Source organism: Artemia sp. Qi Xiang Cuo, chromosome 11, assembly GCF_049724085.1.
Source record: "Artemia sp. Qi Xiang Cuo chromosome 11, ASM4972408v1, whole genome shotgun sequence".
Lineage (NCBI taxonomy): Eukaryota > Metazoa > Arthropoda > Branchiopoda > Anostraca > Artemiidae > Artemia > Artemia sp. Qi Xiang Cuo.
The window spans coordinates 12303278-12328325 of NC_142804.1; the positions used below are offsets into that span (position 1 = coordinate 12303278).

The 25048-nt window shown below is 35.4% G+C and overlaps 1 protein-coding gene across 4 annotated transcripts in view; it reads left to right on the forward strand.

The window, feature by feature from the left end:
• LRR (capping protein regulator and myosin 1 linker 1 leucine rich repeat protein) overlaps positions 1-25048 on the forward strand; it is a 236230-nt gene that overhangs the window by 15533 nt on the left and 195649 nt on the right. For all 4 annotated transcript variants that reach the window (XM_089096290.1, XM_089096291.1, XM_089096292.1 and 1 more), the window contains exons 5-7: positions 9322-9515; positions 14832-14994; positions 22960-23033. In XM_089096290.1, the coding sequence (XP_088952416.1) occupies positions 9322-9515; positions 14832-14994; positions 22960-23033 (431 nt within the window). The remainder of the gene's footprint in view (positions 1-9321; positions 9516-14831; positions 14995-22959; positions 23034-25048) is intronic.

A 25048-nucleotide genomic window follows, 5' to 3' on the forward strand; every position in this document is an offset into this window, starting at 1 on the left:
ACTCACGAGCTGTCTCGACTACCTGGTGTATGGTGAAGTTCGGCTTGGTCATGGATTTGTTTAGAATGAAACCTGCTTGCTGAATCTGGCAGAACTTACGGATGAACTGGGTACTTTTATCTATCAAAGCTATGGCAAATAATTTGCCGGGAGTCGACAGGAGGGTGATTCCTCTGTAGTTGGAGCAATCACTTTGACTACCTTTATGCTTCCATAGAGGGAGGATTATCCCTTCCTTCCATTCTTGTGGAATCAGTTCTGTTGTCCTAACGAGGGAAAACAGCATGTGCAGCCATAGTAGCTTTGTCGGTCCTGCGAATTTTAGCAGCTCCACGGTGATCCCGCAGGTTCCTGGTGCTTTGTTGTTTTTCATCCTCCTCAGAGCATTCTGTATCTCTTCTACAGAGGGAGGCTCAGGCTCTGGGAGATTTTCGCTTGTTGTTTGCTCAGTGGATGCGACTAGGTCGGGATCGACGTCGACTCTGTCGGCGTTCAGCAGCTTTGTGAAATGCTCCTTCCATCGATCAAGCTACGCGGTTTCATCTTCGAGCATTAAACTGGAGGTTGATTTAACTGCTCCTATCTTTGGAGATTTCTCCTCGCTGAGGTCTCTGAAATGCTTGAAAAGCGACATAGGGTCACTTTTTCGTGCTGCATCTTCTAGCTCATCAGCTTTTTTGTCAACAAATTGTTGCTTGTCTCGGTGGATAAGTTTGTTCCTGACCCCGTTTAACCGTCTGTAGGAGGGCATATCTCCGGCCAGCCGCGCTTTTCTGCGTTGCTCAATAATTCGCAAAGCCTCTTGCGACAGCCAGGGCTTCTTTGAGTACATCTTTCGACCGACGGTCTCAGTGGCAACCTCTAATATATTGTTTTTGTACGTCTGCCAAAACGTGTCCGGGTCAACAAGGGTATTCAGGCATTCAAATCTGTTCTGGACTTCAACTAAATACTTTTGGCGGAATTCCTTGGTTTTTAGTTTCTGAGTGTCCAACTTTGGTTGGCGTCGTTCTGTAGGCTGGGCTTTGAGTCGTAGACGGAAGTTCGCAGCAACTAATCTATGGTCAGTATTTCCGATCTCGGCGCAGCGATAGGTTCTGCACTTTGTGACTGATGACCGCCATCTTTGGTTGACTATAATATAGTCGATCATCTTTCGTGTGCGCCCGTCATTGCTATACCATGTTGACTTATGAATGTTTTTCCTGTGAAACGGGGTGTTTGTAATGACCAGATCTTGCATGGCGCATAGCTGGAGGAGCCGGGTCCCATTTTCGTTCAAAGAATCAGGGGTAACAGGACCAATTACAGATTTAAAAGCTCCGCTGGGGTCAGATACAGTTGCACTGAAGTCGCGTACCACGGCCAAAAACATCGTGAGGGGAAATCCAAGAGAGAGCAGCTGTCAGAACCAAGTAGAATTTGTCTTTCTCATCCATTGGAGAGACGTTTGTTGGTGCGTAGCACACAACAATCGTCATCTTCCCGTGTTTATGGTTGAAGCGGGCAGTGAGTAGTCTATCTGATATTAGGTTGTGGGATATGAGGCATTTCTTTTCCTTCTTGTTTAGAAGCAGGCCTACGCCACTGCTTCTACGAGAAGTTTGGCCTGACCAAATCATCCAGTGATCATAACTTTTAATTTCTTATTCACCTGATCCCGTTAAGTGGGTTTCTGTCATTCCAAGTATGCCAATTCCACATCGCAACATCTCAAGCCCTAGAAGGTCTTTGGATCCCGGGTTTTTCATGTTTAAAACATTCCAGGTGGCTATTCTAAGCTCACCTTGGTCAGCAAGGTTCAAAAGATGTTCGGGGACGTGCCGAGGTCGTAAGGAGTTATAGGTTGTAAAATGAATAGGATCCGAGGCTTGAGTAACATTTCTTTTCATTGCAGTTGTTTTCAGGAGGAGTGTCGCAAGCCCAACCGTCCCTAGGCCTGGGTTCTGATTGACACCAGGGAAATCCTGGGCACTGAGAGACCCTGGGGTGGGCTCCACCCGCGCCCACGAGGTTGGGACAGCCCTGTTCGGAGCGATTAGTTAGGGGGTTAAGCCCTATATCCAGTGGCACGTGGTCAGCAAACAAAGTTTGCATCCTTCCGGACGAACTCCTACGCCAACAAGCTTCAAAAGGCTTCAGGATCAGCTTCAATAAAAGCTCTAGTTCAAGGGGACAAAGTGCACAAACTTGCGAAATTCAGAGAACACTTCAAGGGCTCTCTGAAGGCCATTTCTATGTAATAAAAGCCATGGTTAAAATAAGCAAAAGGAAGGTAAAAAAGAATGCCGTTACTGTAAAAAGATGATATTTTATATTCTTGACAGAGGAAATGCTCTCAGAGTATACCCCAGAGATATAAAGTTCTAGTTCCATGTCACAAGTGTACAAACTTGCAAAATTTAGCTCTTTAAAGGTCTTCGGCACTTTAAGGGCTTTCTAAAACTATGCCTATGCAATAGAAGCCACAGCCGTGGGTGCAAAAAGTAAAAAAAAGTAAAAAGGGACACAGTTTGTGTAAAATGATGTAAAACAAAGATTCTTGGTAAAGCAAATTTTCTCAGAGTATACCTGCGCAGATACAAAGGTTCTAGTTCAATGTGACAAACTGTACAGACTTGCAGAATTCAGCTCTTTAAAGGTGTTCGGCCCTTCAAGGGTTCTCTGGAAGCTATGTCTATGTAATAGAAGCCACAACCGTGGGTAAAAAAACTAAAAGAAAGGTGAAAAGGGGTACTGTTTGTGTAAAAAGATGCTACTCTATATTCTTGGTGCATCAGGTTTGTTCTCAGGTTTTATCCATGCAGATATACCTCCCCACCTTTCTAATATTCATTCGCACATTACAGCCAAATCTGGAGAGTCCGAGATTAAGCAATTCGACACGTTCGGTAGTCCGACAAGTTCTCAAGGGCCTTTGTACCCGCTTCGGGTTGGTGGAGAAACGGCTCCTTTGACTTGTGAGCTACTAGAGTTAGATTTTAACCCTGATTTAACCGAGGAAAAAATAATTGACGAGTTGGTGGCAAGAAATAATGTAGAGCAAGACATAGAGAGTTGGAACGTGAAACATGACGAATTTGCGAATTCCAGTATAGTTATGTGTAACGTGGCCTTGTTGTCTATGACTCCACTTTTACATTGGTCTCAGGAGCATCTCAAGTCTTAGAAATATCATATACAGTTTCCATAATCAGATTTGGCTATTTACGTGCCTATTTTCGATTATTCAAGTGATACATTTGTTTATCCAGAAAATTTGACAATCCAACAGGCTGTTGGATTATCCAACAAATCTGTTGTTAGCCTGTTGTTAATTCAACAAATCTGTCGTATTAATAAGATTGAACTGGTCTTGTCGCTGTAATTGTTCATTTTATTTCAAACCCATCCTCACCAAGAATTTCAATTTTTAGGTCTCTTAGACAGATATATTTGATACCTTATTTAGGGAACTTTAGCGTCAGTTGTAAAATTTCGGGAAATTAATGGAAGAGGGAAGATTTAAGGTCTTTTTCTGCCGTCAAAATAAAAACTGTTTACTAACTTAGAGAATTTCTCTAACAATTCGAATCATTGTTGAAGATCTTAAAGCGCAATATTCAAAAACCAGTTAATGCATTATCTAGGATGGCTAGTTTCTGTGCTTATAATTATAATAGAGAAACAGGGCTACTAGTACTTCTTGACAAAACTTTTCTTGACAAAACTTTTGGAAAATTTGGAGAAAAAACTTTATCCTACAAATTGGAGACATAAAATGTTTGGCTTTTCCGACTTAACTATTTGCTGCCTTGAAAATGTCTTTGAACCACAAACAATCCATATAGGTTTCAAATCTTATTTTGAAGCTTGTATTTTTGAATGTCCTTCACAATTATTACATTTCTGCGAATTGTTAGTTAGCAATTCTGTTTCTGCCATCCCCTAAAAAACTGCTTGCTAACATTGTTATCTAACAATTGGAGGGCGGAAAAAAGTCTTTAATTTCTTCTTAGCCGAACAATAAATTTGATAGCTTTTGGTTATACGCGGCTCGGATTTACCAATGGGCCCCCTAGGCCCGGACTTAGGGGCGCAAAATGCCAGGGGGCGCGATACATTATCACTGAATGATTTTTTTTAACAAAAACTGGACTGATTTGATTTGCCGTCAAAGTGCCAGGTGCACTCCGCTGCCACGCTGCCTATTCACAGAAAAGTGATTTTAAAACAACACAAGAATTCCGTGGCCACTTAAAACTGTCAGATGTCTCCTAAGAATGGTAGCCGAGATTTCGGTATCGCCTCTTTCTTACATTACTTTTGGCTCGTCAGTTGCGTTCTGTTTAGTGCTTCCACTATCCCTAAATTTTCAGGAAGTTCCCCGAAAATCTCGCAAAAAACGAGTGGCAAAAACACTTGGGCCTAGAAGCGTCAAAACTTTAACCCTACACAGGCCACTATAAGGACGAATACCAGGAAAAATCTCCAACGCTTCCCATGTGGTCTCTAGGTCAAATTATTGACAAAAAAGGAAAATCCTTTTTGCATGATTTATACAAAATTGTCAATTTTAGACCGCGTTTTAAAAATACAACATTAGCCTCTCAGGTATATAAAAATGCGACACTTTCACATAGTGTAAAATGCTTTAAAACAATTGTTTTTGGTAGTAAGGTGCAGTGGCAGGTCACATTTTTTGCATTTAAAAGTGGTATGTCCTGATTTTCACTGTTTGCAGTGCCTCTGCTTGTCAGTTTTTGGAGCCACTGATCAATTCCATGATTGAGCAGATATTCCTGGTCGGATTCGAATGCGGCATCGAATGGGGCTAGGACTTGTTTCGCCATCTGCGGATGGTCTACTGCGTTTATGATGGGGCATCGTATGCGCCAAGGCATACAACCCTGCAGCAGCTTCATACCTGAAGGCTCTCAAGATCATCGGTTTATCTGTCCTTGAAGTCAACGCTTTGACGTCTGGCCTGAAAAGAATCCAGCTATTGCAGACAGCTGTCTGCAATAAGCCACCAGAAGAATCTTTTATACCATTTTCGTGTCCGAAGATGAGCTTAGCAAATCTCCGCCAGAATGTCTACTAAATATACGCCACGCATCTGACGGTTTTACTCATAAGCAATGTCTGGCCTTGAAACTTCAATCTTGGATTTATCCATGACATTCCAGTGTCTGCACCAATCCTGTGGTGCAGCCACTACTATTTGGCACTACTCGTGCTACTATCTAACCATTTCACTACATTAACGCCGAAATGAATGTCAATCCTTTAATCTGACGCATCAGTCGCACTTTTTTAAACGTAAAAATACAAAGGGATTCTTGATTTTGAGCAAACTCATTAGTTTCAAGCTCGAAAACCAGTTGGCAAAGTATTTATTGTAGTTCATTTTTTCTGGTAAGGTATTCATCAGACGTAAAACTGTGTTGCCTCCAACTCCAAGATCTGCCTCTATGTCATCCTCAACAAGAGTGCTCTTCCCTTGATAAACTTCAAAATCTTACACATCAGCTCTTGTGACCACTTTTTCCCCCTCTTCGTTCACTTTTTCGGCAGATATTTTCTTGAGTTGCTTGGCCCCCTCAAAGGAATCATTTGCTCGTCAATTGAATGATGTTCTTCGGGGTTAACTTCAAGATACTTGAATCGGATATGACCCCGGACTGGTCGAATCTTGTATAGCTTGTCAAATCCTTGTTCTCCAGGTTTCTGAACTTTATTATTGTCGTTGAAATGGTCAGAAGGTAGTTACTATCCCTAAATTCCAATTTTAGATTAACCCTATACACTACTAGATGGTAATCTTTACTTAACATCAATAACAGCACTCATATATACCCTAGTACCTTGTATCGATCCTGCCAGTTTTAATCAGAACTGTCTTAATCTTCTTAGTCTTAATCAAAATTGTCATGAGAAAATGATTGTTTCTATGTTGAATTTGTTCTAATTCGCCACGGATTATTATCTGTCAGATTTTTTTTTTACTTGAATTGAGGCTCTTCCCCGAGACTCTTCCGCAAACTCGCGAAAATGTAGGATTGGAGGTCAAAGCGTATTTGTTTTTTAGCAACGGATTTAAAAAGTATTTAAATCCGTAAATCATATAATTTGCCCATTGTTTACGGATAGTATTTGTTATTGAGAAGTATGCATACACTTTTTGGGTTTGGCAAGCTGGATACCCTCCGATATCTTTTGACGCTTAAAAAGTGAACTAGAACTTTCAATTTCCAATCAAACTGCTAGATACACTACTAAATGGTAAGCTTTACTTAACATAAATAACAGCACTCCTATATACCCTAGTACCTTGTATGGATCCTGCCAGTTTTCAGTTTATGAGGTGAGCCAAACACTTTATTTAAAAAAAACAACAAGGAAATTAATTTCTTTAACTTTTATATTACCCTACTTTGATCATTAAACCACCACCCCTTTAAAACACAAAAAGAAGAATTAAAAGAAATAAAAGATAAGGATGAATGTTATAGGATAAATTAAAAAACAAAGCAAATTTTCACTGTTATCAAGGAGCAGCATTAAAACTTAAAAGACAGAAATTATTCCGTAAATGAGGGAGGCTGCCGCTTACTCACTGCCTCGGTCCTTATGCTAAAGCTATCTAGTGCTTTCACAAAGGTTGCTATTGCAATTGAGCGATCCCTGCGGTTCAGCAGTCGTTTTTACTTAGTTATTCATTTCACAATTTTTAGTCACGATCGTCTGATGTTGTATTTTTACATCACGAGGAATTGTATTTTGCTACTAATTCAAATTCTTGTGCACTTAGTGAATTTTAACTACAGTAATTCTAAATTGTATGTAATTGATACACATGTGACATGCAAGGCAACTCCCATCTCTTCGTTGTATTTCCAGTTTCTAGCTTAGAAATTGCCTACCTTTCATTCACTATTCTTAGCCCTTGGTTTGGTGACTCACTGTTTAGGTCACATAACAAACAACAGCTCCTCTAAGGCATCAATCGGCTGTCATCTTTCAGTCCCATCGAAGATATTGTGAAAAGCAATATTTTTTTTTACCACAAGATGGTAGTCTAAGCTCGAAAATTACAGCCTTATTTTTCTACAACAATTGCATCTATAAAATTAAATCCAGCCGGTCCTCTTTTTTAGGTTCTCGCTATCATAGCAACTATGTTGTTTCAGCAATCTAGCATCATTGCTGATAATATCACCTTAATTTATATTATTTAACAGAAGTTAATACAGTTTGTGGTACTGGTAATAATACGGAACACTCAAGAATTAGGCTTATGCTATAGCTCAGAAAACCGGTTCCATAGGTGCAAAAATAAGTGACGGATGATACAATGTGTTGGAATTAGACATGGTACATTTGATTTGTATAATTTGGGCAATATATTTGCACCTTAGGAAGGGTGGGGGTCAGGTTAGGGGGCACTGTCCAATTACTTTACCCCAACTCCCCTAATGTGCAAATATATAGCCACGATTATATTATTATATAAATTAAAGGTTATATGAAGGTTATATTTCATTAAGATTAACCTAACTCGCACTTCTAGGGTGTGCCACATGATACTCGATAATTTGAATACTTAATTGCGAAAGACAGTATTCCTGCGAAGGAATGTGATGTACCGCTTAGTACTTTTTCTCTCAATACCTTTTTTTTCTCTTCTGTTCACGGTCGGCTTCTGGTTATAGCCGACCGGTCGGCTATAACCATCGGTCGGCTTATCACGGCTTATCACGACCGGCATATATTACAGTCGGCTTCTGGCTCTACCATTCGTGCTTATTGGTGTGCCTTTCAATGTTTCAACTGGAGTGTTTGAATCATTAGCCCTATTTTATGATATGAAATAGATTTATTACCTGCCAAAACTGTACAAAATACAGTGGGTGGCAAAGTATAAGAAAATCATAAAAAGAAAGGACAATCTACAGAATACCATTTAACACGAATATATTCAACAAAACGGGCAAACTCAACATCGGCATTCAAGTAACATTCTTCTCATTTCTGTCCCTGAAGGGTTGCTAAAGATGACCTAGAGTTAGGAACTTTTTATGGAAATTCGCTAGTCTGATAGGAACTGCCAAAGCAGGGTGCATCAGTCCGCATTTAATGACTAAATACAGGTTTTTGGACCATCAGTCCTAACCAAATTTACCTTGAGTAATAACCCTGAGCCTGTTTAATTTTGTTTTTCCTTTGCTGTGCTTGGTTTTTGTTAATGAGTTATTTTTATAGTTTTTGTTTAGTTTTTTTTCTCTTCCGCTGAGGACGGTTGTTGGTTACATGGCTGAACTGCCATTAATGTCATCTTTCTTTAAGTTGGGGTTCAGCTCTGGAATGTCTGAAAAAATATAGTGTTTATGGCTCCAGATATATGTATATGAGTGTTAAACTAATTTATTGTAAGCATTAGGCTATAGAATTATGGTGAGGATGGGCTCAATCTCATCTATCCATGACGGTAGTTTTTTGTGGGGTAGCTTAACCTGAGAATTTTAGGGGTATAGATTTTCAAGGATGATATTATGTCACTGTATTAATTGAAAAAAGGCTTTGTAAGAATTTTACTCTTGTTGAATTCTCAACTTATTTACGAAATTTGAATCCTTTCTTAGCATATCCCTGACTTACGCTATCAATGCTTGGCTGGGTTGATTCTTGTTAAAAGGGGGTGTGAATTAGGGTGTTGACGACAAATTAGAAAAGTTTAGGATTCAGTGGGTGTTGGTATTTTATGGATGATAGAGCTTGGCCTAGATACGAGTACAAATAAATTGTCACTTTCTCAGGTTTCAATGAAAACTTCTTCAGCTTTTACAGTGAGACAATGAGTTTTGCTGTCCTAATTTAAATAACATTTAATTAGGAACGTTTATTTAGGGAACGTTTTTAAATTAGGGAACATTTTTTTTGCTCACTTATAGTTGTTTTTAATATTTTTAACTCTTATTCAGTAAAGAAGAATGAGCAAATATTGTACATGTATTTATGATTTATAAATATTTTTCAAATTTCTTGCGAAAAATGAATTTATAGCTGAAAACAAATCCTTATAAAAATAAAACCTTTGTCTTTTTCTAGCCCTTGTATTGTATTCATTTTACCATATATATCAGTTACAGGTTACTTCTCGTACTACTTTCATTGTTTTGTATTAGCTGGTAAAGTATGATGTATGTACGTTACCTTAGAATTTTCTAAACTCTGTTAGAGCTTCACACCGATTACAGCTTCATTTCTTGGAATTACTTTCCAAAAGACATGGCTTTCCAATAATGTTCTTATATAAATCATATAATCATAAATTTGTAGATTGACTTCCATATCCACTACTTGGATCTACAATCATTCCAAAGCAATAAAGCAAATGTTCTAGTAATTGGAGCCAAGGATAAATTCCACACTTTCCACACTTATGATTCTGAAGAGAAATCTACAATGGTTGATGGGATGATAAAAGCTGTTGTTCAAGAAATCATGGATCTATTCCCAGGTTTTTCGCTTGAGTAAGTTTATAATTTTATCAGATTGAAATTGTGTACCCAGTCATAGAAATTATATTATAAATAATTAATCTCCAGAAAAAATAATTTCGTAAGCCACATTGGCCTGTCTGAAAGTTGTTGAATTTCGATTTGATCAGTTTATGTTTTTTCCGCGTTGTTATGTTTTTTAATTCTTATAATTTGGGTTTTGTTTCATTTTGATATCCACGTTGTTTGTTTTTGTCTTAATTTTTATATCATCTATGTCGTACGCATTTTCGGCCAGGAAATGTGAACTTGATTCTTTGAGACTTTCTCTAATATTGTTGAATATCCGTAACTATAAAATACTTAACTTTGGGACTTAAACCTCTTTATAATTGCCTTTCTTTGTCCATATATCTAATTAAAAGCAAGTCATTTTCATTTTGGAGTTTATCGTCACCCATAAAGACATTTAAGGGGCTTTAGTTTATCGCAATAAAACCTACTTATTGGAGAATGCTATGTCAACCTTGATGCACATAGTGTCTTTTCATGTGGTTCAATATGGCCTGAAAATGTCAACTCCATATCCTTTGTCGATTCTGAGATGTTTGCAGATACGTCATTTTGACAACATAGATGCTCGTAGTGTCTTTTGATTTAGTTCTAAGCGCCCCTCAATATTTCCTGAAAGTTTTGACTTAATATCCATAACCGTTCCCTAAATAGATACGCCCTTTTGACAACCTGGATGTACATAATGTCTTTTGGTTTACTTCAACACCCTCCTAAACTTAATTTTAAGTTTCAATTTAATGGTTTTAGCCGTTCCTGATATATTGCAGATGCACGGTTTGGATAGGCTGGATGCACATAATGTCTTTTGAATTAGTTCATCATTCCCCTCAGTTTTCCCTGAAGGTTTCATTTTAATATCCTTGGCCTTTTTGACACCCAGGATTAAAGATGCCCCCTTTCCTAATATTACATATATGTATTTAAAAGGTAGCTTGCATAATTTACAGCCCTTGCCTCAAGGGCTGTTGGGGGTGCATGTGTTTCCAATGGTATACACATTGAATTTTTTGACTATTTCGAACAAAGTGGGTGTCTAAAAATTGTGATTAGGTGTCTTTTAGAGTAGAAGGAGTTGGGGGGGGGGGGCTAAAAAAGCGTTGGAGGGAGCAGTTTGCCCTCCAATCGCTTTTGACCTTTAAAATGGCCCTAGATCTTTCAATTTACAATAGAATGAGTCCGTTCCGAAGTTTCTGGAAATAAAAGTTTCCATATTAAGGGGCCTGGAGAAAAAAAATACTTTGAAGCCATATCACTGGTTATATAGGCAGCGCTATCAAGAAAATCACACTGTCATCTAGCCTTACAGAGAAACAATGCATTATTGCTAAATGGTAGTATCAAGTTATTATTCTGGAGTTTCTAATTCTAATCTTATATATCACAGCGAGTTTCATTATTTCTAGAATTGAACTCTTTTTTTTTTCATTAATATTAATTTCAGCTACCGCAAGTTAATACCATTAGCCGTAATTCATCCAGTCAGTCATTTAAATTTTAGTGTTACAACATGGGAAATTTCTAATCCCTTTTTTGTACATGTGTTCCAGCAAGCATTCTTGGACCCGAAAATGTGGAAGCTCTAGTTATTAAAACCTTATCGAAACGCCAAGAATCACTAAAGTTAATTCCCAGGGAAGGGGCCTTGAGGGAGGTATGTTAATATACCGTACAAAGGTGGCAGAAACGTGGTTTTAGTATTAAATGAAGATAGTTTAGCTTGGAGCCTTCTAAAACCAAAGTATGTACCATTGCATAGTGCATACATGGGAATTTGGATATTTTATAATTTCAATAGAAACATTTTGTCCGTTGCATGTATGAGAAATCTGTCACTGCACAGTTGATTTTCGGGGAAAGTTTGAAACGTGTCCCTTTTTTGGCCCAACAGTATTGCAATATCACAGTGTCTATGAACCGAAATATGAGGCCCAAAAAATTATCTTTCTATAAAAGAATTTGATGCATAAGCTTACACTTTATATGTAGGAGACTGGCAAAACTTTCTCTGTTCAAACAATTTTTAAGCATACAGGCCTTGATATATAAGAACTCAATATATGATCCTTTGACATTTTCAGGATGGCGAAGAAAAGGGCTGAGTAAGAAGTGCTTTTGTTTATGATAGGCATAGATAAACAATACCTTGACAAAACACCCCTAGACAAATTGAAATTTTTGGGACCATCAAGATGGTGGTGCTCATGCTATTGAGCACAAATTTAAGTGCCATTGTTATGGTTATGGACATCAGTCTGGTTGGTAACTAGAAAGAAAAGACAAAATATTTGGACAGAGGAACAAAAATATGGTCAATTATTACTTTTAATTTTATTTTATATTTTTCCCTATTTTTTTCTACATTATTTTTTCTATTATGCTCTGTTACACGAATTACTTTTTGATGTTTGGGCAATAATGGTATTTGGAAGTTTTTCTAGATACTATGATATTTTTTTCTTAAGGCTTTTTACATGCGGTATTATTTATAAATGTATTTTCTTGTCAAATTAATTAAAATAAAGCTCAAAATAGACAAACAAAAAACATACTAAACACAAATGATAAAAAAAAGATTAAGAATTCAAACGTAGTTAAAACAAAAATGTTGTCACAGTGTCTACGGATGTCTTCTTAGTATTCGTGCAAGAGTTGTAATAATTTTTGGTTTTTCTCATCAGTCCTGGAGCCATCAAATTTTAACAGAATTCAGGATTAAAAATTCACCCAATAATGATATCAGATAATAGTATCAATGATGATAGTAAATTTCTTAGACCACACTGCATTTTCATTTACAGAATTCATTACAGAATCAGTGCTGGAGCCATCAAATTTGAACAGAATTCAGGATTAGAAATTCACCGAATAATGATATCAGATAATAGTATCAATGATGACAGTAAATTTCTTAGTCCACACTGCATTTTCATTTACAGAGTTCATTACAGAATCAATGCTGGAGCAATCAAATTTGAACAGAATTCAGGATTAAAAATTCACCAAATAATGATATCACACAATAGTATCAATGATGACAGTAAATTTCTTAGACCACACTGCATTTTCACTTACAGAATTCATTACAGAATCAGTACCGGAGCAATCAAATTTGAACAGAATTCAGGATTCAAAATTCACCAACTAGTGATATCAGATAATATTATCAATGATGAGAGTAAATTTCTTAGACTTTCATTTACAGAATTCCTTACAGAATCAGTGCTGGAGCAATCAAATTTTAACAGAATTTAGAATTTACCAAATAATGATATCAAATAATAATATCAATGATGACAGTAAATTTCTTAGACCACACTGCATTTTTAGTTACATAATTTAAGAGGAAAAACTGGTATAATTTAAATACCCGTCCACTGTTTTATTTAAATTATTCCTTTTTTTCCTCTTAAATTCTGTCAATGATAACATATCAAGTTGGAATTGGTGATTTTAAACGGGAGTTTACAGATAATAATTTTTCAGTTGTTTATTTAATTGTTCAGCTGTTTATTTAGGGTTTAAAGAGAAACTGAATTTGTTTCCTTTCAGATGGGAAATGGGTATTTCAGGTTGGAATTTTTGGCGTTGAACGGGAGTTTACAGATAAAATTTGTTCAGGTGTTAATTCAATTGTTCAGTCAAATGTTTAGGTTTTTAAGATAAATTGAATTTGCTTCCTTTCAGATAGGAAATGGGAAGTTCAAGTTAGAATTGGTGATGTTGAACGGGAGTTTACAGATAAAAGTTGCTCAGTTGTCAATTCAATGGTTCAGTTGCTCATTTAGGGTTTTAAGATAAATTGAATTTGCTTCCTTTCAGATAGGTAATGGGAATTCCAAGTTAGAATTGGTGATATTGAAAGGAGTTTACAGATAAAAATTGTTCAGTTGTTTATTTAAATGTTCACTTGTTCATTTAGGGTTTTAAAATAAATTGAATTTGCTTCCTTTCAGATAGGAAATGGGAATCTCAAGTTATAATTGGTGATTTTGAATGAGATTTTACTGATAAAAATTGTTCAGTTGTTTATTTAATTGTTCAGTTGTTTATTTAAGGTTTAAAGAGAAACTGAATTTGTTTCCTTTCAGATGGGAAATATAAATTTCAGGTTGGAATTGTTGGCGTTGAACGGGAGTTTACAGATAAAAATTGTTCAGTTGTTTATTCAGTTGTTTAGTTGTTCATTTAGGGTTTTAAGATAAATTGAATTTGCTTCCTTTAAGATAGTAAATGGGAATTCCAAGTTAGAATTGGTGATCTTGAAAGGAGTTTACAGATAAAAATTGTTCAGTTGTTTATTTAATTGTTCACTTGTTCATTTATGGTTTTAAAATAAATTGAATTTGCTTCCTTTCAGATAGGAAATGGGAATTTCAAGTTAGAATTGGTGATGTTGAACGGGAGTTTACTGATAAAAACTGTTCAGTTTTGCATACATTATTCAATGTTAACAATCTCTTACCCTTCTTACATTATAAACAGATAAAGTAATTTTTAGGATTAAAAGGAATGAATAATAATAAAGTAGGATAATAAGAGCTATTTCATATAGGTTTGTAATAGAAAATAAATTTATCTCCTTTCATACATTAGGTTGGTGATATTAAAGAGATAGATTTCACAGGTTGTGTTTGAAAAGCAAAATAAAAACGAGCCGCCCTTTGAAGTTCTCAAAAAGCTGAAGATTAAAGTTCACTTAAATAATACTTTCAAAACCATTCTAAAGATAAAATATACACCTTTTTTTATTTTGAGTACACAAACTAATTTTTTAATTTATAAGTTTTTCTTGGCAAATTCTTTATTTGATATTGGTTTCTATGAAAATCTAAAACATCCAGGTTTTTGGGTGGCTAACCTAAAAGACTCAATTGTGTATTCACCTTAAAATTTAAATTGTATTCAAACATTTTAGTTCTTATTGAAAGACATTTCAAACATCCCCTACAGTTCATACAAAATAAAACCGTACAGAATTTCTAGTATTTTCCATTTTTTGCTTTTGAATTTATAATTTATTCTGTGCAAAATATAATTTATTTAGTGTGTGCAAAAATTATTTAATCTTGACAGTTGAAAGATGCCTATTATCATGCTAAGAGAACAATGTGCTTTTAAGTTTTCTGAATTAAAAGATACGGACATTTTACTAGATGAGGACTAAAATAGGGGCCAACGGAGGGGCTCTCTTTTAAAATATTCTTTCAGAAGTGCGTATTGCTGTGTTTTAGCCAAATGACAGTACAAAAATTATTTGCTCATTTTTTAATTTAGCCATTTTATCCGAAGAATAGAAATAATGCCGCCTTCTCGTCTTTCCCAACTCAGTAAAAAGGATATGACTAGTCACGACCCCGGACCTTGTGGCAATTTTGCACGTCAATATGCATGTATGTGTGACTACCTGGGGCAAACCTATAGAGAAGAAGTTGCTTGGGTAAGGATTTTTTTGTAATATTGTTAATATATATATATATATATATATATATATATATATATATATATATATATATATATATATATATATATATATATATATATATATATGTATTATAATGTTTTCATTTTTTTCTTTTTCTGATTTATATTATCTAAAGTTGTGTTTTGTTCTTGAGCTTTGTTTGTAGACTGTATTCTGTGTTGCTATAGCCCACAGGCTTTTTGCAATAAATCTTATCCTATTGTTTCTTTTAAATCTGATTTTTCTTGATAAATTGTGGTATAGAGCGAGTGACTGGATTAAAATAAAGAGTCATAATTTACAACTGGAGCTCTGGTGTCAAGGCTCTGGCAACAAATGTGTATTGTCTTGTGTCACATTAGCAGTTTGTTATGATTATTGCAAGTCGTTATTTGTAAGATCAAAATTTAAATAAAGAATTTTCGAAAGAATTTCTGTGTGTACGAAGCAACCATTAAACTCTGCATTCATATTGTTTTTTGTTTTTACTTTTATTAAGCCTTTGTGCCATCTATTGCGGTTAATGAACGTCCTTGAAACGGTGAAGACGTTACTTGTAAAAAAAAAAAAAATATCCAAGACAGAGGGTTTTTTCCCACAATTAAAAAAAAAAGTTTGGAAGAATAGGAAGATAAGTTTGTGAACCAAGATTAGAATAAATAAAAGTTCAAATAGGATTAGACAGTGGTCCTTTCATTAGACAGTGGTAATAATATTCACAAAATATACTGAATATTCCGATCACATATACAGTGACCGTCATCAGCATAAATACATTTACCCACAAGATTAGGATTTTAGAAGCTATAGTGATGGCAGGGGTCATAACAGACGGAGGATGTTTATTAGATACTTTCCAGAGGAGTTTTCTGAGGATTGTTTTGGGTACCCTTTTGACTGACTGTATTTCCAACAGTAGGCTGTATGAAAAAAAAGTTCTATCCTGCTTTCTAGGGCTATAATGGGAGAAAGTTTGAGATGGCTGGGACATGCTCTGGCAATGAAAGATGACAAATTGCCTAAGTTTGTCATTTTCGCCTAACCATCTAGTGCCAAACAGAAAACAGGTCATCCCTGAGTTGGGTGAAAGAAGGTCGTAAGGCACGATTGAAGGTGGATGGATGATGAGAGTCCGTAGTTGGGTTGGCCTCTGGCAGCTTCATGCTGTAGTGAGTTGTTAGTTGTAGTGGTACTAATGTAATTGTTAGTGTACAGTTGATTTGTGAGTATAGAAGAATGCATGTCTTCTTGCTTACTTTTCATGGCTTTAAACGTCTATAATATAATAAGCTTCAGGATAGAAAATTCGAGTAAAAATAAAAGAATCTACGAGTACCTAGAACTATCCTTAGACGTTTCCAATGGGAAACATATTCTACTTTTTATATTTCCAAAGCATCATCCAACTATACTAATAATGCCACCTAGGTTATCTAGGCCATACACTTGATTCATTTTCTCACTAAGGGACTTGGTCCTCTTAGTGTTATTTTTCAAATCTATTCTCGCACCCTGAACCCTCAAAACTTCCAATATTTGTTCATTTCCCTCAAAGGTTTACCTAGGAAATTCAAAGCATTTGCGTAATCCAAGTGTAGGAATCTAAGTGTCGTGGCTAAAGGGCGTGGTACTGCACTTTATCGTCTCTACTGTCAGTGGTCATCTCCTTTTTTTTACCCTCTAGCCAGGAAGTATAATGGGGGGCTGGGAGCCAGCCATCCCGTGCTTTCGGAGAACCTTCCTGTTTACCTTCCCTGGCTTTCTCCAGATATCCATTTGCAGCTAAGTTGACTCTGGATAAGCTTACACAGTCACACCACTGCCCCACTGTACCAGATCAAAATTGGTGACACCAGGACTAAAAACCCCGTCCTGAAGGACACAGGATTTCAAGTCTAGTGCGCCAACCAAGTAGTAAGATCTTGATAGGACAAAGTCAATCAAACTAATCCATATAAATCGGGGTGAGACACAACCGTGCATAAGTCTTGATTCCACGCCAAACCAACTACTAACCAGGCTTCCTATTTTAAGTTCAGAAAGATTATGATCGTAAATAGCACTAATCTTTGTATTATGCTTATCTGGTATATTGTACAAAGGTAGCACCTTCATTAAAGATTTTCTACACCCTGAATAAAATCCCTTTTTGTAACCTATAGAGTTTGGGGCTAAAGATTTTGGTAATTTAGACACTTCTTCATTACTAATTTAAGTATAACATTTAGTCAAACCATCCATTCCCTTCAAAAACCAAGCTGTCTCTTAAAACTTCACCTACAATATCTCTCAATTAAATAAGTTTTATCTGGCTAAGTACTGTGCTTCCTTCAGGAATAAAGCTAGTTCATTGTAATTGCAATACTCACTCTTGCAACCTTTCTATAAAGGGCTTTGATTAATTCATCTTAAAATCACTAATTACTTCTCCTGTAACAAAAATAAAATTTATAATTGTCAGTGTCTTCCTGCCTGATTCGCTAGCTTTTACCTTAATCGTAGCAATATTATTTGTATATATAGAACTAATGACTTTGATGTACTTATCTGGTATACCATACAAGGATAAGACCTTCGCTAAAGCTCTTCTATCAACAGAATCGAATGCTTGCTCATAATCTGCAAAACTGAGGACTAAAGTGTTCTGGTTTTTCAAGCACTTCTTAATTATTAATCCAAGAGGGGAAATTTTGTTGATACATCCTCTCACCTTCCGATAAACACACTGTTTTTCTCTTAAAACTGCGTCGACAGGTTCTCTGAGTCTAAAAATTCTTATTCTTATAAAGGGTCATTCTTATGAAGGGTTTTAGTTAAGGTACTTACCCTTAATAAACAAACATATTCTTAATCGGCAAAATCTTTATCTGTAATTTCGGAGCTACCCTGTTTCAAAAATTCGTTTACCACGCTATCAGCACCTGAAGCCTTTTTATAATAATATCTCTAAATTCATTTACAACGCTATCAGCACCTGAAGCCTTTTTATAATAATATCTCTAAATTCATTTACCACGCTATCAGCACCTGAAGCCTTTTTATAATAATATCTCTAAATTCATTTACCACGCTATCAGCACCTGAAGCCTTTTTATAATAATATCTCTAAATTCATTTACAACGCTATCAGCACCTGTAGCCTTTTTATAATAATATCTCTAAATTCATTTACCACGCTATCAGGACCTGAAGCCTTTTTGTCCTAATATCTCTAAATTCATTTACCACGCTATCAGCACCTGAAGCCTTTTTATAATAATATCTCTAAATTCATTTACCACGCTATCAGCACCTGAAGTCTTTTTATAATGTTATCTCTAAATTCATTTACCATGCTATCAGCACCTGAAGTCTTTTTATAATGATATCTCTAAATTCATTTACCATGCTATCAACAACTGAAGCCTTTTTATAATAATATATCTAAATTCATTTACCACGCTATCAGCACCTGAAGCCTTTTTATAATAATATCTTTAAATTCATTTACCACGCTATCAGCACCTGAAGCCGTTTATAATAATATATCTAAATTCATTTACCACGCTATCTGCACCTGAAGCCTTTTTATAATAATATCTCTAAGTTCATTTACCACGCTATCAGCACCTGAAGCCGTTTTATAGTAATATCTCTAAATTCATTTACCACGCTATCAGCACCTGAAGCCGTTTTATAGTAATATCTCTAAATTCATTTACCACGCTATCAGCACCTGAAGCCGTTTTATAATAATATACAGTTCGTTACCACGAACTGTTTGATATCTCTAATTTCATTTTCCACGCTATCAGCACCTGAAGCCTTTTTATAATAATATATCTAAATTCATTTACCACGCTATCAACACCTGAAGCCTTTTTATAATAATATCTCTAAGTTCATTTACCACGCTATCAGCACCTGAAGCCGTTTTATAGTAATATCTCTAAATTCATTTACCACGCTATCAGCACCTGAAGTCGTTTTATAATAATATACAGTTCGTTACCACGAACTGTTTGATATCTCTAAATTCATTTACCACGCTATCAGCACCTGAAGCCGTTTTATAATAATATCTCTAAATTCATTTACCACGCAATCAGCACCTGAAGCCGTTTTATAATAATATACAGTTTGTTACCACGAACTGTTTGATATCTCTAAATTTATTTACCACGCTATCAGCACCTGAAGCCTTTTTATAATAATATCTCTCAAGTTCATTTACCACGCTATCAGCACCAGAAGCCGTTTTATAATAATATCTCTAAATTTATTTACCTCGCTATCAGCACCTGAAGCCGTTTTATAATAATATACAGTTCGTTACCACGAACTGTTTGATATCTCTAAATTTATTTACCACGCTATCAGCACCTGAAGCCTTTTTATAATAATATCTCTAAGTTCATTTACCACGCTATCAGCACCAGAAGCCGTTTTATAATAATATCTCTAAATTTATTTGCCACGCTATCAGCACCTGAAGCCGTTTTATAATAATATCTCTAAATTTATTTACCTCGCTATCAGCACCTGAAGCCGTTTTATAATAATATACAGTTCGTTACCACGAACTGTTTGATATCTCTAAATTCATTTACCACGCTATCAGCCCCTGAAGCCTTTTTATAATAATATCTCTAAATTCATTTACCACGCAATCAGCACCTGAAGCCGTTTTATAATAATATACATTTTGTTACCACGAACTGTTTGATATCTCTAAATTTATTTACCACGCTATCAGCACCTGAAGCCTTTTTCTAATAATATCTCCAAGTTCATTTACCACGCTATCAGCACCAGAAGCCGTTTTATAATAATATCTCTAAATTTATTTGCCACGCTATCAGCACCTGAAGCCGTTTTATAATAATATCTCTAAATTCATTTACCACGCAATCAGCATCTGAAGCCGATTTATAATAATATACAGTTTGTTACCACGAACTGTTTGGTTCTCTAAATTTATTTACCACGCTATCAGCACCTGAAGCCTTTTTATAATAATATCTCTAAGTTCATTTACCACGCTATCAGCACCAGAAGCCGTTTTATAATAATATCTCTAAATTTATTTTCCACGCTATCAGCACCTGAAGCCTTTTTATAATAATATCTCTAAATTCATTTACCACGCAATCAGCAACTGAAGACGTTTTATAGTAATATACAGTTCGTTACCACGAACTATTTGGTATCTCTAAATTCATTTACCACGCTATCAGCACCTGAAGCCTTTTTCCAATAATATCTCTCAAGTTCATTTACCACGCTATCAGCACCAGAAGCCGTTTTATAATAATATCTCTAAATTTATTTGCCACGCTATCAGCACCTGAAGCCGTTTTATAATAATATACAGTTCGTTACCACGAACTGTTTGATATCTTTAAATTCATTTACCACGCTATCAGCACCAGAAGCCTTTTTATATTAATATATCTAAATTCATTTACCACGCTATCAGCACCTGAAGTCTTTTTATAATAATATCTCTAAATTAACGTACCAGCCTATCAGCACCTGAAGCCGTTTTACAATAATACACTGTTCGTTACCACGAACTGTTTGATATCTCCAAATTCATTTACCACGCTATCAGCACCTGAAGCCTTTTTATAATAATATCTCTAAATTCATTTACCACGCAATCAGCACCTGAAGACGTTTTATAGTAATATACAGTTTGTTACCACGAACTATTTGGTATCTCTAAATTCATTTACCACGCTATCAGCACCTGAAGCCTTTTTACAATAATATCTCTAAGTTCATTTACCACGCTATCAGCACCTGAAGCCGTTTTATAATAATATACAGTTTGTTACCATGAACTGTTTGATATCTCTAAATTCATTTACCACGCTATCAGCACCTGAAGCCGTTTTATAATAATATATCTAAATTCATTTACAACGCTATCAGCACCTGAAGCTGTTTTATAATAATATCTCTAAATTCATTTACCACGCTATCAGCACCTTAAGTCTTTTTATTATAATAATAATATATTCCTCCTTGCAAAATAGATCTTTCTTTATTTATAAATTGTCATGACTTTTTCTCTCTTTACAAATCCTCTTTTTAATATTTTATTTTATCCATTATTTTAATATTTTAATATTTCTAAAACTAAGAGAATTCAGTCTAAGAAATTATTTAAACACTAATATCATTGAAAAGTAGTGCCCATGTATATCCAGTCTGACCAGAACTTAACTACTTGAAGTTGCAGCAGGATCAGGCATTTTTAGTCTCTAATGGCATTTGAAATTCAGAATTCAGATTTTTTTTTTTTTTTTTTTGCCTTGTCCTTGAAAACAAGTATAAATATATGTTTTCGATTCGGCCTGTTTCAGATGAAAATCTGCCTTTTCTAATGAATAATTATTTAAATGTACAAGTCTATTATTTAACCAAAATTACCCAAACCCTTTGGTAAAAGAAATGCACTTAAGTCACAAAGCCTGCTAATGGGAAGTATCAATTACTTCCCTCTTTGCATATTTAATTTGCCTTGAATCCATTTATTCTCCTTATAAGTGAATACCTCAATAATGCAAAATGAAAACCTCACTTTGTGGTTTTCACTTTCGAAACTCAATAATGTAGCTTCGTGGGTGCTTTTTTTTTAAATATAGCACGGTCATTGAACAGCTTATAATTTAAATTTTTTTAACAAACATATGTTTGTTTTTCAGTCAAAAGTTTTCTTTTGTCTGGATTGTAGGAATATCCGTAATAGTTTTTGTCTTTTTTTGTTTGTTTAAGAACTAAGGTGTTGGATTACAGTTTAAATTTGGTGCGAATGTTCAGTAGGCAACGGAATTTTCAACCACTCATAATATTATGCAGTAATCTTTTAAGTTAGCCTTTTGTGAAAGGCTAACTTTTGTGAAAGACGAAAAGCGTTTTCCGGGTAATTTAGATTAATAAGTATTTAAATATAGGACAAAAATTCTTCAAAGCTATTGTTGGTGCATAGAGCAATTCAGTTGCTTCAAACGCTGCAAATCAACGTCTCAGTTGCTTCAAGCTTGCTGCAATCGGGATTGACCCCTGTGCCCAAGGCTGTACCCAGAGGGGGGGGGTAGGGGGGTTTGAATCTCTCCCGAAATGTTTTTTGACTCGTAAAAACGTAACAAAAATGGATATAAACAAATTCTGTATGTGTTTTTTGAGTTTCGTTTTGTGTACCCCCCCCAAAAAAAAAAATATTTCAGTACCCCCCCCCCCCCCCGAAAAATAATCCTGGGTACAGCCTTGCCTGTGCCCCGTATTACCAAGCAGAGTATCAATCCGGTGTGCTACTACAAAGATTTAAATATAGAAATCGTTTAAAACATTTATAAACCAAAGTTCTTTAGTTTTAGAAAAGACAGAATTGAGTCTCAAAGTGTGCTAATGGGAAGTAGTGAACATTTACCCTCTGCGTGTGTTTGATTGACCCTGTATACGTGATATCCCCTTTGTGTAGAAGGCACTTGCCCCGATCGCAAAAATTTTAGGGGGTTCAAAATTTGAAATGAATAATCTAACCGTTAAAATCATTTTGTAATCTTTGAAATTGTATTTTTATTAAAACAAACTTGTGGGTACAGTTAATAAACGTAAATAATTAATATCTTAATTAATGGAATAAGTTGAAAAATAATTAAAAAGCAATAATTAAAATTATCAATAATAATTGAATAATTTAAATAATAGTTTCAAAAATAAATAGAAATAGCTTATTAATTAGTTAATAAATTGAAAATAATTTTGTCAATAAGTTCAAATTTTGTCAAAATTTGGCCTGTAAATTCTCTGGGGAAAAAGGGGGGGGGGCTAATCAAGATTTAGCCCTGGGCGCACGAGAGGCCAGGACCACCACTCCATTTGTGTGTGTAGTGCTACTCAGCATCCCTTACTTTTAAAAGAATGATTGTAAATAGGTACGTTTTTTTTCAGGACATTGACACCATATATCAAGCACATGAATCTAAGGAATTGAACCTGAAAGACTTTGATCACTTGGATGTTAAGTATGTTCTTCTTTAAATATTAGTATTCTTTGTTATTTTATTCTTATTTCATAATGTTACTACTGCTTATTTTTTTGTTTTAAAAACGTAATTTGATCTATATTACAATTTGGACGAACATACACGCACCTGGACTAGTAAAGAACGAACTATCTTGTCATCGTTAACCAGGACACCCTTTAAAGTATTTTACTAAACATCCTTTATGGTTGTAACCTACGATTCATCATCTTGTGTACGAAGATTTTTCTTTTGTAAAAAAAATGATTTTATTCTAAATGCTGTGTTTTGTTAATTACAAAAGGCACTAGAAATAGCAGTTTCCTTTAACATGTGCTTTGAAACAACTCTCTATGATGTTCGAGAGCCCCGATAGCGGCAGAGGAAAAAACATAAAATAAAGAGGACATATTACGGAACATTTTAGAGGACAGATTTTATTCTACGCAGAATGTTGATTTACTTGCTGTTTGCGAAACATTTATTTGTTCAGACCAGTCTTTTTCGTCCGTTTTTCCAGGTTATTCGCTGGAGGTAAAAGATAGAAAGTATCTGAATCGTGGCGGCCTGGGATTTTTGGTAAAGATGAATTTGAATTATTCTATAAGAGATGATTTGATAGTTTGGATTGAAGGAAAGATCGAAAGTTTTTGTGTTGAATTAGAAATTGAAAAGAATAAAAAAAATTATTTGTCTGGTGCATAAGCCGCCTAGCACTCGCTTGGACGAATTTATTGAAGGTATTGATCTGTTAATGTCTTGTATGTCCCGTAGTGGTTTAGATTTTGGGAGATTTTAATTTTAACTAACTAGATTTGAATGGTCATAACTTAGATTTTTTTTAATTACATGGTTGCTATGACTTTTAGCCTTTCGCATGCGTACCTACAAGAATTTCTAGTCATTCAGCTACTTCGATAGATGACGTTTTTGTCATATCTAAGTTCCTAAATTCAAGTTAAGCCGATGTGGGTATTTATCCCGGATCTGACCGTCTCCCAGTTATCGCGAGGATTAATTGTGTGCCAAAAACTTGAAGCAAAGCAAAGAAAAGGAAAGTGCGGCAATTGAAAAAGGTTAATTTGGATAAATTTGCAGAGGAACTGAGTACACTTAACTGGGATCCTGTTCTGGAAATAACGGGTGATGTAAATGATGCGTATGACACATTCTGCTCGATTATACAACCCATTTATGAACAAACATGCCCTCTAAAAATCGTAAAAGATATGAAGGATCTACCCCGGAAACCTTGGATGAGAGTTGAAATTGTTCATGAAATAGAAAAAAGGAATCATCTTTATGAACAGTACCTTAGGACAGAAAAAGGTGAAGATTTTGAAGAATTCAGGATTGCCCGTAACAATGTAAACTCTCTTAGAAGAAGAGCAAAGAGGGATTATTTTAAAAAGAAACTTACTGAGACTAAGGGTAACTCAAAAGAAACCTGGAAGGTCATTGGGGATATGATATTGAAGAAGAGCAGTGGTGAGTCTCTTTCAATAGAGGCAGATGGGACTACACTCCATGATCCTATACAAGTGGCGCAACATTTTGTGGATTATTTCTCAAAAACTGGTCAAACAGTGCAACAGGAAAATAACCAGAGCCCTGAATCCTTCCGCGAGTATGAGTTTCAAGATGATAGAGGGGACAGATTAGCCTTTGAGTTTGAGAGGTGTACCAGTGATGAACTACTTAAAATTGTTGGAAGCATTAGCTCCAATTCAGCGCGGATAGATGGAATGAACCTCCGAACTTTCAAGTCAATTTTGGTTTACCTTCTGCCTTGTATTGTTCATATGATAAATTTGTCGCTAAAAATTGGGATCTTTCCTGAAGGTCTTAAGGCAGCCAAGGTTATTCCACTTTACATAGGTGGCTCAAGATCTGATAGAAACGGGAACTGGAGGCCAATCTCCATCCCTCCCCTTTTCTCAAAAATACTTGAAAAAGTTGTTCATCGACGACTATACCACTACACATCATGGTGTCCTTAGTGATACTCAGTTTGG